Source organism: Heterocephalus glaber, unplaced genomic scaffold (assembly GCF_053883595.1).
Source record: "Heterocephalus glaber isolate CG9 unplaced genomic scaffold, H.glaber_assembly_v1.0 deba00001606, whole genome shotgun sequence".
Taxonomy (NCBI): Eukaryota; Metazoa; Chordata; class Mammalia; order Rodentia; family Bathyergidae; genus Heterocephalus; species Heterocephalus glaber.
Window position 1 is genome coordinate 11282605 of NW_028258377.1, and position 14990 is coordinate 11297594.

Below are 14990 nucleotides of genomic sequence, written 5' to 3' on the forward strand. Positions count from 1 at the left end.
TCCTGAGGACCCCTCCTCTCCCTTCTCTCCCTACCTCAGGCTCCTCAGCAGGTGGAGGCCAAGCAGGTCCTGCTGGCCAGCCCCACCTCAGCAAGGAGGCTTGGAGGGCATGCATCAGGATAAAGCAGTAAGGGCCACTCCATAGTCATCTGCTTCCCAGCAGGTCTAGACCAGGAGCCCAGCCCAGTTATCTGAATGGGGTGAGGAAAGGACTTGCCCCCTTGGGGGCTGAACAGCACAGCAGCTGAGGGGTAAGGATTTGTGAATCAGACCTGGGTTCTAGAGGTAGCTCTGCTGCTTAATATCCAGATCACCTTGAGTAAGCTGCTTAATCGTGCCTCACTCTCACTGGTGAAATAAGATGACAACTAGAACCTGTCTCAGTTGCAAGGAAGATTAAACAAGACACATCATAGAAGAGCATAGCCAGGACACAGCCTTTAGTCAGGAGTCACTAAAAGACAAATCTATACTGTTGTTTTAAAATTCAAACATATCACAGTTGTCATTGTTAGGCAAGGCCATAGATCAGAGTGAGGCAGAAACATTTCTAGAAGCAAGAGATTGGCCTTCCACCTCCCTCTCCCAGGCCCCACACCACACCCAGAAGTGCCCCAACTCCTACCACCAGCAGGCCTGGGGACACTCCTGGTCCTCCAGGAGGGGCCCCTGGTGGCCATTCTCATCCTTGGGGTCCACAGTTTCTGTCTTATTAGGGCTTTTTCCTCCCCTCAGAGCCAGTGAGGGAAGAGAGTTCTTTCCTGGCAATCCCAAGAACAGCTCCATCACATGAGCTTCGAGCTCCTGGTGTACAAACCCAGCCTGGGCCAAGCTTTAGGTGCATTTCCCTTCTGGGCCCCTCTCACTGACTTGATCACCTTAACCCATTTCATAGACAATGAGTAAGCTTGGCTCCTCATCCTCACTCTGCTGGCATACTGTTTGCATCCTTGGGCAAGGTTATTTAACCTGTGCCAGTACCCACTGCTCCACGCAACCCATGCTCTCACTTCCTGCTTTACTTCCAGGCTCATTATGAGTTGAGTGGGTTTGCAGTGGATTCCCTTGGCCATGTCAGGGGGTTTTGAGTCAGAAAAGCAAGGACACCCCCACATCTTCCAGTAGTGTAAATTTCCCTCAGGCTTTTAAACTGCACCCCACCCCCACCCCCAGCAGGTCACTGGGCTTCAGGATGCTGCCACCTGGTGGCCACCAGCTGTGAAGGGCTGGCAGCAGGCCCTCTCCCCAAGGAGCACTCCTGCTGGCTGACCAGAGTGTCACACTTTTGCAGAAGGCCTGGCAGCTGGACTCCAGAAAACACCACCTGTGAGGCACCAGGGCTTCATGATTAGGCTCAGGAATCCCCAGCAACTGGGTTCAGATCCTCTTCTGACACCTCCCAGATGTATGACCTTGAGCAAGTCAGCTGACTGCTCTGAGCCTCCACTTCTACAGTGTAACATAGGCAGCCTTCTCCTCTGTCAGGGGCATGTGGACCAGCAGGAGTCTGGCGGCTTTCTAGAGTAACTCTTTTACTGCATTATAATTTAAAGTGAAACTCTCACACATTAGGAATTAAAGTAAAAAACTATGCTTGTTTTAAGCAAAAACCCAGGCCTTGTGAGAATTTAGAATTTGTGCAGGCTGGATTAGATTCTTCTGACAACTGCTCTTCCCAGGATGCATTTTTCCTCTACAGTCAAAAGTTCTGCTAGGAGCAGTTTTTGTCTGTCACCTCTCTGCATGCTTTTCACATATTTTGAGTCAGAGAAGCAAAGACTCCCCCACACTTTCCAGTGGTTCAAGACCCGCCACACACATCTCAAGCTTTCCAACTGTCTCCTGCTTGGCCTTGCATCTCCCAGTGGCTTTCAGGCTTCCAGTTATACATCCATGCATCCATCCATCCAGGAGGTATAGCTGTCTGCACTAATTTTCCTTATGTAAATAGCAGAAAACTGAGGTTCAGAGAGACTGCCTAGCTTGGTTGAAGACACACAGTTGTTACATGAAAGATCAAGCCTCAGACCCAAGTGTGCCTGGCTCTAACATTATAGAAAGCCCTGGGGTAAGAGTTTCAGGCAAAGCTTTGGAGAGGCTGTTGTTCTGTCTCTGAGTTCTCCAAAGAGCAGAGGATGGAGATTATCTACTCCCTGATGTAACATTCCCAGGGTCTCAACATCAGATGCCTACCAGCCAACAAGAGCAGTCACAGCAAGAGGGCAAGCAGGATGAGGTCTGTGTGGAGATCAGATGGGAAGAATGAGGCCTAATTGGTCTCCTCCGTGAGCACTGAGGAGAAAGAGGGCAGGCAAGCATGCTAACAGGCTGCAGGGAAAAGTAAAAACACCTGAGGTTAAGTTGTTTACCCGGAGAAGTACCGTGGAGGGTGGGAGACAGATGAATCCTGTGGAACTGTAATTGCTTGTCCCCGTGTCTGAGTGAATAAAGCTAAGGTGTTCCAGTCATTGGGGGCTCTGTGTCAAAGGGAGACATGAGGCCCTGGCCCCTCAGATTTTAACTTGTTTCTGTATCTTTTTATTTTTCATCTCTTGATCAGGTTCGAGCTCAGCTTGTAGGCTGGTTCCTACAAGCCTGCACCAGCAGGATTGGGTAGGCCACATCTCCACTCCCCAGATCTTACCCTCCCTGCTCACTTCTGGTCCCATCTCATCTGGAAAGGCAGCAGCAGCTACTGGTATCTCTCGTAAACCTTTCCTTCACACCCCGGCACTTCCTGAAGATAGAGCCTGGGCAGGACTTCCCTTGCCAGATGAATTCCCTGGTTGTTTCAGTTCTCTTTCTTTGTGGGAAATGTTCTGACTCAAGTTATTTAGGGCACAAAGACTAAACACATCTCTTCTGCCCACACACCATCCCACACCAGAGCTGTGAGTGTGGACAAAGCCCTGCCCTCATGGAGGCACAGTTGCAGCTGAGGGTGTTGTGGTGGGGTTGTCCCAGCCCCAAGGGATAATAACTTAGGTCCAGAGGTGGGGTAAGACTAGCCCAGGGCCACATACCTAGGGACGGCAAGGTCCCCAGCCAGGCTTCTGCCTCCACCCTGCTTTGTTGATGGGCAGGAATATCTGAGTATCACTGAGGTCCTGTCTGGACCACAAGGCCAGAGCACACAGGGAGCATTGAGGAGGAGGCCCTTTTGTGTGCTTTTGGGGCACTCAATAGGTCAGCTGATCTTTGGGCTTAGGAGACCAACGTGGAGAAAGACTCCGAAACATGGCAAGCCGCATTAGGTGAAGCAGATTCCACTCCATGTGCACTTGCAGCCTTGACACATCTCAGTGGCTACTTGGGTTTCCCGTTATCCATCCACCCATCAAGGAGATGCAGCTATCTGCACTGATTGAGGGTACAACTTTCATTAAGCATACTGTCTCCAGAAAACTGGAAACAGGGAATCACACTCAATTTTTGTTTTATTATTGTTTTTTGTTTTGAGATAGGATCTTGCTATGTAGTTCAGGCTGGGTTTGAACTCACTGTGTAGCCCAGGCTGGCCTGGAACTCATGACAATCCTCCTGCCTCAGCCTCCCAAGTGCTGGGATTACAGCCCTGAGCCACTATGCCCAGTATACCATCCTCAGTTTGAAAAAGAAAATTTGTAAGAAATTTACAACTTGATACCATACTTTATGAGAAACCAGAAAAATTTCCACTCAAGAATAAGACAAAGATGTTCCCTCTCACTTTTCCTTTTCAACATCATATTTAAAGTCTTAGCTAAAGAAATAAGACAATAAAAAAGAGTTCGAATATGTACATATTGGGAAGAAAAAAATCAAATTCACTTTATTTTTTTTAAATGATGTAATTGTCTAAGTATAAAATCTGAAAGAACTGACTAAAAAACTTGGAAATAATGATTATAAGAGGTTTCAGGATACAAGATTAATATAAAGATGCCAATTAATTTCCTGTCTACAAACAATGAACAAGAGGAATTTGAGATAAAAATACAACATCATTTACATTAGCACCCATATAAAAGAAATATTGATATAACTCTTAAAAAACATGTAACAGCAATGTCAGGAACACTACAAAAATATCTAAGAGAAATCAAGGAAGAACTAAATGGAGAAATAACTCATGTTCGTTAATAGGAAGATTCACTATTGCCAAGATGCTGGTTCTTCCACCTTTTTAGATTCAATGTCCAAATCAAGATCCGACTAAGTTATTTTATGGATATTAACAAACTGATTTTTGAAATTTATAGAGAAGCAAAAGACACGGAATAGTCAACATGATATTGAAGAAGAACAAAGTGGAAGGATTGACTTTTCTCAGTTTCAAGATTTACTATAATGATCAAGACAGTGTAGTATTGATTTAAAAATAGAAGCGCAAGGACCAGAGTTCGATCCCCAACCTAAATAAACAAATAAATAAATAAAAGACACTCTCCTAAGAACAAGAAAATAAGTCTCAGGATAGGTAAAAATATTTACAAAAAATAAATTTTGATAAAGAATTATTACCCAACAATAAGAAACCAAACAGCTAGATTAAAAAATGGACAAAAGTTCTGGACATCTCACAAAAGAAGATGGAGAGATACTTAAAAGACATTCAACATCTTATGTCCTTAGTTTAAAACAATAAGTTACCACTGCACACCTATTAAGATAATGCAAATCTAAACATGGATAATGTCAGTGCTGGTGAGGATGCAGAGCACCACGGAGTCCCATTCATTATGAATGCAAAACAGTACAGCACTTTGGAAGACAAGTTGGCAGTTTCTTACAAAACTAAACATACTCTTAGCATACAATCCTGTAGTTCTCGCTCATACCAAACAAACACATGTCCACACAAAAACCTGCATACCAATGTTTAAAATAGCTTTATTTATAATTGTCAAGACTTGGAAGCAACCAAAATGTCCTTCAGTAGGTGAATGGATAAATAAATGGATAAATACATTGTGGTACAGCCAGAGAGGGAAATATCATTCAGTGCTAAAAAGAAATAAACTATCAAGCTAGGAAAAGACATGGATGAACTATAATAAATATTATTAAATGAAAGAAATCAATCTGAAAAGGCTACATGTATGACTCCAATTATAAGAAACAGTGGATCCTCAAGTTCTGACCAGCCTGACATATGAACAACTTAGGTTAATTAGATTAATGGAAGATTCATCTGCCTCTTGTTATCTATATTGTGTACCCAGGTAAACATCCAGATCTCAAATGTATGACTTACAACCAACTTGAGTTACAACCAGGCCTGGGAAAACAATCGAGTTCATAAATCAAGGGTCCACTGTACTCTGAGAAAAGACAAAACTATGAGGACACTAAAAATATCAGTGGTTGGGTATAGGAACCAGCCGACAAGCTCAAACTTGACCAAGGGGTGACAGAGATAAAAAATAAAGAGACACAAAATCAGGTTAAAATCTGGGGTTCCGTGGGGCTCATGTCTCCCTTTGACACAGAGCCCCCAGTGATTGGAACACCTTGGCTTTATTCACTCAGACACGGGGACAAGCAATTACGGTTCCACAGGATTCATCTGTCCCCCACCCTCCATGGTACTTCTCCAGGTAAACAACTTAACCTCAGGTGTTTTTACTTTTCCCTGCAGCCTGTTAGCATGCTTGCCTGCCCTCTTTCTCCTCAGTGCTCACAGAGGAGACCAGTTAAGCCTCATTCTTCCCATCTGATCTCCACAGTTGGGCCAGAGATGTAACTCAGCGGCACAGCGCCTAGCTGGCAAGTTCGAGGCCCTGAGTTTGATTCCCTGTACCAATAAATAAATAAATAAATAAAAATATCAGTTGTTGACAGGGATTAGAGTATGAATAGGTGGAGCACAGAGAATTTTTAAGGAAGCAAAACTATTCTGCAAAATTCCATACAGTAAAATGTAAAATCGTAAGTTCACAGCTTGATAAATTTCTGTCTGTACACACTATTTCACCACTGCATTTTCATCACTGCTGAAAATTCTCTCATGATGCATTCCAGGTGTTATGGTTGAATTGTGCCCCCTCTTCCCCAAATTCATGTATTGAAGTTATCCTAGTTTCTCAGAATGTGACCTTATTTGGGAATAGTATCTTTATTGACCGTTTCAATGAGGTCATGGAGGTGGGCCCTGATCTAGTACAACTGTTGTTCTCATAAAAAGAGGAAATTTGGAAACACATATATACACATAGAGAACACCATGTGATGAGGATGGCAGAGATATGAATAAAGCACCTACAAGCCACAGAATGCCACCAGTTGCCAGCAAGCCACCAGAAGCAGGGCAAAGGTAAAGAAACATTCTCTCATACAACGCACAGAAGGACTCAACCCTGTCAAAACCTTGATCTTCAATTTCAACTCTCCAGAAATGTAAGCCGATCAATTTTTGTTGTTCAAGCCACCTAATTTTTGGTATTTTGTTATGTATCGCAGCTATAGCAAGCTGATAACACTAGTCAATTCCTCTGTAAAGGTAATCCAATATTTTGACTTCTATCACTTAACATGGGCTAGGTTTTCCTGTTCATGTACAATCTATACCTTTTGTGCCTGATTTCTTTTACTCCATATAATATTCCTGGGACTCATTTATGTAACATGTATCATTATTTTATTCTCTTCTCTATTGCTTTGTAATGTTTCATGATATACATATTTTGTGATTTGTTTACCAATTTTCCCATTAATGGACATTTGGGTTGTTTCTAGTTTGGGGCTAGTAAAATAAAATGTCTATGAACAATTGTCCAGGGTGTGTGTGTGTGTGTGTGTGTGTGTGTATTGAGGGTATTTCTATTTTCTATTTGTTCTCTCATGTTTTAGAAAATGCATCTTGTATCTCAGAATGTCTGGCAATTTTTTTATTAATTGTGGATAAAATTTAGTTGTTCAGGAAAAATTGTAGAGGCCTGTTGTAACTTTGTCTAGCAAACATTTACTTTTCTTCTAGAATGTAACTCAAGGAGAGAGATGGAGATCATTTTAAGCTAGGTTGCAGTCTTCTTTAGACCTGGTCTATTTTGGTTTACCCTTAGTTCTAGAAGTACCCTATGGAGTCTCATTTGAAATCCCAGGGTGTTTAACAAGACCTTCCTTTGGCTGACCCTGGAATCCAATTTTAGTTTCTTTAGTGCCATGGCTGCCAAAGGCTCTGCTTAGCTCTTAGCTTTTTAGCTCTTGTGTACTTGGGGTTTCAGCCTCTCGTTCCCCCAGCTTTGAAACCAGCAGGTGACTTAAGGGTGGAACAGAAAGGCAAGCTCCCTTCTCTGTGGTTCTCTTTTTACCTAGGCTCTTGGCCTTTTGAGTCCTGAGGTGCAGTGTGTGTCTCCCCTGTCCTGAGAGTTCTCAGCTGCCACTTTCTGCTCAGACTCTGGGCCCATGTTACTTTTAAATTTGTAAATGCCTCAGAAGGAAGAGGGTAGCATGTCAGGCTTCATTAAATGAATAGGTTTTCCTTCTCACTGAGGTCTTGACTTTTCAAGTCCTGGATCCCTGTTGTTTTCCAATACCTTTCAAACCGATTTTTAAAAACCCATCATTTGTAGTTGTTCTTGGTGGGAAGGTTTGTCTGTTACCCTGTATTCCATAGCTGGAGCTGAAACTTCATCATTAATCCATTAGGTACGCTCCCATTGGTTGGCTCTGTTCTATGCCAGGCAGCATACATGGGCTAGTGAGCTTTCTTCTCTGTGACAAACTACCTGAGAAAATGGACTTAAGAGAAGAAAGACCCACTTTGGCTCACGGTTTCAGGGATTTCAGTCCATGGACAACCGGCTCCATTGCTTTTAGGCCTGTGGTGAGGTAGAAACATCATGATGGAATGGCATAGCTCAGGAAAGTAGGGGGGAGGGAGGGGGAGAAAGAGAGAGAGAGAGAGAGAGAGAGAGAGAGAGAGAGAGAGAGAGAATATGAATAGGAATGAATATCAGAGAGGGCAGGGGACAAAACATACCCTTCAAAGCCTTACCCCTCACTAACCTGCCTCATCTCATTAGGGTCTATCTCCTAATAAGTTCATTTCGCTAATGAATTCATCAATGGATTAATCCATTTAATAAAGTTAGAGCCTTTGTGACCCAATCACTTCTCAAAGCCCATCAACTGCCAACCAAGCCTTCAACACAATGAGTTTTTTGAGGGATATTCTGTATCCCAATCATAATAATACCTAAGCATTTTAATGCTCTCTTTTTTTCTGAGTACTCACAATAGTCCTTTGAAATAGATGTTCCTATGGTTCCCATTTTACAGATGGAAAGCCTGAGACTCCAAGAGGTGAAAAGATTCACCCAAGATGAGGCAGGTCCTAAAATGGAATTTGAATCAGATGTGAGTGACCTCAAAGCCTATAATCTAGACCTTTAACTGCTAGGCAGCCAGCCTCTCTAGCCTTGAGGTTCAGAGTTGGCTCTAAGGTCTTCTTCCTCCAGGAAGCCCTCCCAGAGACTCTTCCATTGCTACCCTTCTGTAGCAACAACTATTCATGCTCAGATCTCTCTGACCAACCCACTAGTGTTAAAGGAAGACTTAAATGCTCAAAATAGAGGAAACAGGCTAGGGACTTCAAATAGCCACCAGAGTCACTCATGAGAACAGAAAAATCGGTGGGCTTGGGAGGTAATGAGGCAAGTCAGGAAGACATTTGCAGCCTGCTAGGGTGGCCTGGCCTGCACCCCTCCTAGAGGCCCCAAGATGCCCAGGATTTGATGGCAGAAAGAGATAGGGTTATGACTGTCCATTCATTCTGAGGCTGCCTCTCCCTAGTGCCTTGATTGCCCCTCTATAAGTTGGATTCATGTCTTTTGTCACCTATAACATCATCCAGTCAGAGCCCATAGTGCTGGGCAAGTGTCCACCTTGACCCCCACCATACTGCTCCCAGACCAGCAGTGCCAGGAGGGGTGGGTGCATGAGACAGCTTCCAGATGCTTTTCAAGAAAGGCCACCTCCTGGGAGTGGCTCTTCTCTCCCCTCCCCGTCCCCCCGCCCTTTCCTGAGACCCTCCAGGGATTCCACCATTGACCACAACTTCCTAGGCCAATCCTAATTCAGCCAGAAGGCACTTCTCAGAACCTAGGGGGGGTCCCTTCCCATAGCCCCTTGCCCACTAATGCCTCCTTTCTAACACACCAGGGCTGCTTTTGCCTTGTTGGACAGCCAGGGCCAGAGGAAGTTTGCCAATACCCTGGGGCAGAGTAGTACAGGCTGGCAGCACTGTGACCCAGAGGAGAGCCCCACCTATCAGGAGGCTCCTCCTAGATGGGATTCCAGGCTGGGGTTCCCCAGCTCTCAGCAGTGGGTTGCACTTCTGCAATGGAAAATTACACATCCATTTTCTTTTCTAAAGGGAAAAAGGAAGAAAGAAACAAAGCTGAAGTGACTTCTGACACATTATGTTCCTGAGCTGCAGCCATAAAAGGCCCCCCTGGCTCGCCCCCACCCAGACCCACTCCCTTGAGAGAGCTCACAGCTGCAGGGCTAACGCCAGATGTGCCCCTGGCAACAATGTAGGTGAAGTCAGAGGGACTGGAACCCACAGGGAAGCTGAGAGAGGGCTTCTTGCCAGACACACACACCTGGGTGTCTTTTCTTGCTTCAGCCAGAGGCAGGATCATGAGGGATGGGTTTGTTTCCTCAGATGAGTTGGGATCCAAGAGATAAGAGAAAGCCTCTCAGGGACTTCTCTCTGGTGGCTGATTTCTGTCAGCTCTAAATAGCACATCAGAGCAGAGTGAGGTCACACAGAGCAGCCATGAATCCTTTCTGATGGATTCTATCACGGTCCCTGAACTACAGGATTGGCTTCTAGGAGTGAACACAGTTCCTGACCAGGCCAGTTGTCCTGGACTCAGCCTGTATCCCTACCTCTGGGAGAGGCTTTCTTCAAGCAGGGGCCCAAAGGAGAATGTGGGCAGAAGCACATGCGTGTCTTTGTACCGGGGCAAAGGGATATCCTGAGAGAGCTAGGCTACACTGTCAGACCAGGAGGTCCCCATTAACCAACCACACCCAAAGAACAGGAGGGACAGGAGGGACAGAGAGATGAGGACTAGAAGTGGTATTGACTTTGTGCCACCTGATACAAGCTCTTGTCCCATGGTCTTTGAGGACCAAACTCCCATTAGAGGTCGGTCAGTACTTGATAAGACCGTATATGTAGGCTTCTCCTCATTTAGCCAACTGGGTGATGTATCCTCAGATACTTGCTGTGACCAGGAGCTATTATACTGAGAAGCTGGGCACACTCTGCCTTTGGGAGGCCCCAGGAAGACAAGAGAGGATTTGGGGGAAGATAGGAAAAGGCCCACAGAACTCTGGCATGAAATGCAAATATGGGGGGAGGGATTGGTGGTGGGTGAGGGAGGCTCTCTCTGCTGCTATGTCAGAGGGCAGAGGTCACTTTCCCCAGGGAAAAAAGTCTCATGGAAGAGTTGACAACCAGGCCTTGGAAGATGAGCAGTATTTAAACACAGAGTCTGGAGTAGAAAATGTGTCCTTAGAGAAAATAATATGGGCAAAAGCCCGGAGCTAGGAAAATGTATTACTTACCCAATGGCACTCAGCCTTTGGTTCCCCTTGAAGAGGCAGCAGATCCTGGGCCACATGGGATATGTGGCTGTGGCAGAGAGTTTGTGTCCCTCAAATCCATGCAGGAACAAAGCTGAGCATTGGAAATGGCCTCCCATGTGTGCCAGTGAGATTCCAAAGGACAAATTCCTGGAGACAGAGTTGTGGGACAAATGATGCTGGCATTTCCCGTTGTGACGGACAATACCAGTTGCCTCCATGGACCCTGTGGGTTTTCTAGCGAGCCATCTCTTGGCACTGTCCACCTTCTCCATCAGGATCTGTTTTCCACCCAGGGGCAAAGACAGGATGCGTGTTCCCTTCGCAAGAGAACACACTGAGCACTGGACCTGGCCCGCAGGAAGCCCTTGGAAGGGGTGAGCTGTTTGTATTCCACCTTGGGGTCTCCAGCAGCCTTTCTGATACCCAGGAGCAGGTGAGCTTTACTCTCTTGTGTCTCACCATACCTCCAGAGCTAGGAACACTATTCCTCTCCACACCGGGTATTTCTGGGAGCAAGTGCTTGATTACATCTCCTTTCTGCTGCAGCTAGTTTGGCTCCAGACTCAAAGGAGAGTTCAGCAAGGGTTTGTTCTGTGGCTGTCAGATGCAAGGAAGGTGTAGCCTGCATTTCTGCCCTTTCCATCATATGAAGCAAGGCCAGTTGTCTCCAAATTACCAACAGACAACCAAAGTCCTATCCTGCAAGCTGGTATGCTTTATCCCTTGCACAGAAGGATGGGCATACCTATATTACTGACAATTAAAATGCAGAGAGGAGAGGTGGCATGTCCCACTCTCAGAGCAACTCTAGAGGTAGAAGCAGTTGTCTCTAACCCAGCTTGGGTAGAATGACTGTATCTATAGATGTATGGCTCTGATTGGCTAGATGTGGCCAAGGGGTCACTAAGGAGATCAGGCTGTTCAGGCTCAGAAAGCCACAGAGGTATGTCTGTGTTGCATCCTTCCCAGGATCTTGACCATGGAGAGGACACTCATAATCCTACAGGTGAACCTGTGCCACCCCACTCTGGGCCCAGCTGCTTTCACCAATGTCCCCCAGCAGTGGCAGCATAATACCAGCCCACTTCTTGTTGGGCGGGGGCAGGATGCCGACCTCCAGCTGTAGCTGCCCCAATTCTCCCACCAACACCTGTCTCTGAAGCCCTACCTGGAGAACGGCAGCACTCTATTGACTTTTTGTCTCAAGGTCCTGAGCCAAAAGAGCTGTGTGTGGGTCAAGGGGCTGCCGCTGAGGCATCTGAAACAAGTCCCCCTGAGCACCGTCAGCAGAGTCTCCTTCTGTGATGTCCAGATGGTGGTCCACATGGAGGGACCTCCCCAGAGGCCTTTGTCTGCTGCTTCCATCTCAGTCCCTCACCCCTGATTTACCAACCCAAGGCTGAGGAGAGTGATAAATGGGAAGGCATCCCATAGGAGCAACCTCCCCCAGGTTCAGGAATGCAGACTCCTAGTCACCTGCAGTATCTCCACAGTCCTTCTCAGACTAAGAACAACCCTCTCTAGCAAAGGCCTGGAGAAGGAACAGACCTAGAGGGAGGCCCCAGACACCACACTCTGCTAGCTCTGCCTCTGAGAGCAAGCCATACTAAATCAGGGCTTGAAATATTTGAGCTACATCATGAGAGGCTGACATGCAAGCTTGACATTCAAGGCCTCCTGGCTGCCTGGCTCATAATGAACCAATTCTGCATCATGGAGCAGCTCCTGGGGGTGGGGAAGCCCCCTCTGTGGCTAGAGGTAATGAGAATGTCATATTCTTTTAGAGGCCCTGAGGGGTTCTCGGGGGCCCCTCCCAGCATTACCCCACATTTTCCCCCTTCTCTGACTAGGAGTTACTTTATGTTGTTCATTTTGAGGGCTGCTTAAGAGCCAGAGTTTGAGATTGCAGGAGGAATGCATGGACACATGTAGCAATTACATTTGTGGTAGCTCCAGGTTACCTTCAGCTTTCAAATACCCACAGGCACTTGGGGCTTAGGGAAGCCTGTGTCTAATAAACTGCAAGTATTTCATTAAGCTGGCATACCCAGTAGGGTTCCTTGATCCCAAGACGGGCTACATGCGTGCCACGTTGTCATGCAGAGGCAGCAGTGGGAAACCTGGAAGGGGTGTAAGAGGAAATTGGAAAGGTAGGGTTCACATTCCTGGAAAGGACACTGGCGAGCTCAGGACTTCCAGGATAGGAGCTGGGAGCTGGGCCTGCCTGGAAATTCATTGTCACTGTCATTCTCCTCATCCTCTCACTCTCCCATTCTCTGGCACTACTGGAGCAAAGCTTTGGCTGCCCCGAGGGCAAGATCTTCAGAGAAAGATGTGTCCCAGAGCAATGGGCTCTTTCAGGACTTAGCCTTTGAGGCATGGGGTAGAAGGATGGGTTAGAATTCAGTCCAGCAATTACTTCACTCAGGGTGGGTCATATACCAATGGTAGGGGTGGTCTGCAAAAGGGGATTTGTAAAGAGCCAAGCAGGTTAACGGTGGGAGGATTTTCTCAGCTAATGGGGGACCACAATGCCAGTAACCACTTACCATGCCATCCTGCCACGGGAGAACATGGCTTAGAAATAGTCCTCACCAGTGTGATGGAGGAAGGAACCTACAAATTCAGATGGTCACCATGGTCCCAGACCCCTACCCATCTCAAGCACTGAGGGCATGATGCTGCCACTTGATGACCCACATCCTTGGGGTCTGTAACCACCTCCAGTGCTTGCCATTCCCCACTGAAGAAGAAAGACCTCAAGGGAGACTACAGGAGATTCAACTCCACTCCTAGATGCTGAGCTTTTTCCCCATGGGGAAGATGGCACCAGATAAGACTCAGCCATGTCCTTACTTGGAAAGCTTCCCCATGAATAGGAAATAAAACAAGTATACACAGATAACAGCCACAAGGCAGAAGAGAGCAAGGGCTTCCAGGGAGGGGATGGTCAATGCTGGGACTCCCAAAGCAGTCCCTTATTCATTCAGCAAACTATCACCAAGCACAAGCCCCAGGCTGATAAAGTCTCTGCCTTTTGGTAGCCTCAAGAAAGACAAATATTCAGGAGCTAATGACATAATTACAGATCTTGGGAAAGATGGCTGCATTTGTGCTTGTGTGGGAAAGATGGCCATGATTGTGTTTGTCATCTGATGTGGAGTTTGCAAACAGAAGCAAAATTTTGCTGAACACTTGTTTTTGAACCAAATTGGTTGTAAATAGAAGCATTCGTGAACTGAGGTATTACTGTACAGTATTCGATTACCATTGTGAATGATGCTATAGCTATTAGATTTTTCTCTCCTCTAGCTGAACTTAACAGTTAGCTCTACTGTTAAGTGGCCTTGTTATTGATGCTTACCATGTGCTCAGGGCTCTGCTAGGTGCTGTACACACAGCTTCATTTAAACCTCACTCCAGAGAGACAATGGCGTTAACCATATTTTACAGGTGAGGAAACTGAGGCCCAGAAAGTTTAATTGTCTTGCTCCAAACCATACCATTCATGAACTCTGTGATCTTGGGCAAGTAACTTAGCTTGTTCTTGCCTTTATTTCTCCCTTTGGAAAGTGGGTAAGGCAACAGTGCCTATAAGAGCTGTTATGAGGGAATTAAGGGCAGCAAATGCAAAGTGCTTAGTGCAGTGCATGGCACACAGTAGGCACTCAGTAGAGTCAGCCACTGTCATGAAACCAGAGAGAGGGAACCTAATACAGACCCAAGAACCTACAGACCCAAGGGCTCACCACCAACCTGAGGCTAAGGAAGACTTAGACCCTGGTAAACTGGTCATAAAGCCCAAGGGCTTCTCTGACTAAGGGACTAAGGGTTTTCCTGTAGCTATGGACCTAGTGGACAGTTGGGAGGAGATTTTAAGGGGTTTGTACAGCAAAAGGCCCAATATCAGGGTTTGTAGAACAAGAGACATGCTTGAGGGTGGCAAGGAAGAGGAGCCACATATAGTTTGGCCCACTGTTGGAACTCCCCTTCTATCTCACATGCTTATTGTAAAGGCAGCAAGGGTCCCTCACAGGTCAAAGTGCTGCCCAAACTATATTACAAAGCAGCCACCCACGCTGAGAGCCTGAGACTGGAGCCACCCATGGTCACTGTATATGAGGAGCAAAGGATGATGACAGGGAGCTGGTGGAGACACCCCAGGGTCCCCAGGTGTGGCTCCCAACTCCTCTGGAGAACCTTTAGGACAAGCTGCTGCAGGTGAATGTCTCTCTTCAAGGCCAGAGCAAAGATTCTCTCCTCTCTAGGAAGGAACAAATCCATTCCTGCTGAGGTTCTATGAGAGCAGCCCATTCCTCCATGGGTGACTCTGCAACTTGGACCTTCAGGATGAAGCATCAATGAGGCTGAAGGATGAAGGCCCGGCACAGGATGGGCGGGGTCAGGAA

The 14990-nt window shown here is 46.4% G+C and overlaps 1 protein-coding gene across 1 annotated transcript; it reads left to right on the forward strand.

Annotated features, from left to right (window-relative positions):
• Window positions 1-6051: 6051 nt before the first annotated feature.
• On the forward strand, window positions 6052-12618 carry Tifab (TIFA inhibitor). The gene is given in 4 exon segments (XM_021243029.2): window positions 6052-6378; window positions 10875-11014; window positions 11551-11903; window positions 11906-12618. Coding segments are annotated over 2 exon segments (543 nt in total). The 5' UTR covers window positions 6052-6378; window positions 10875-11014; window positions 11551-11560; the 3' UTR covers window positions 12106-12618.
• Window positions 12619-14990: the final 2372 nt, after the last annotated feature.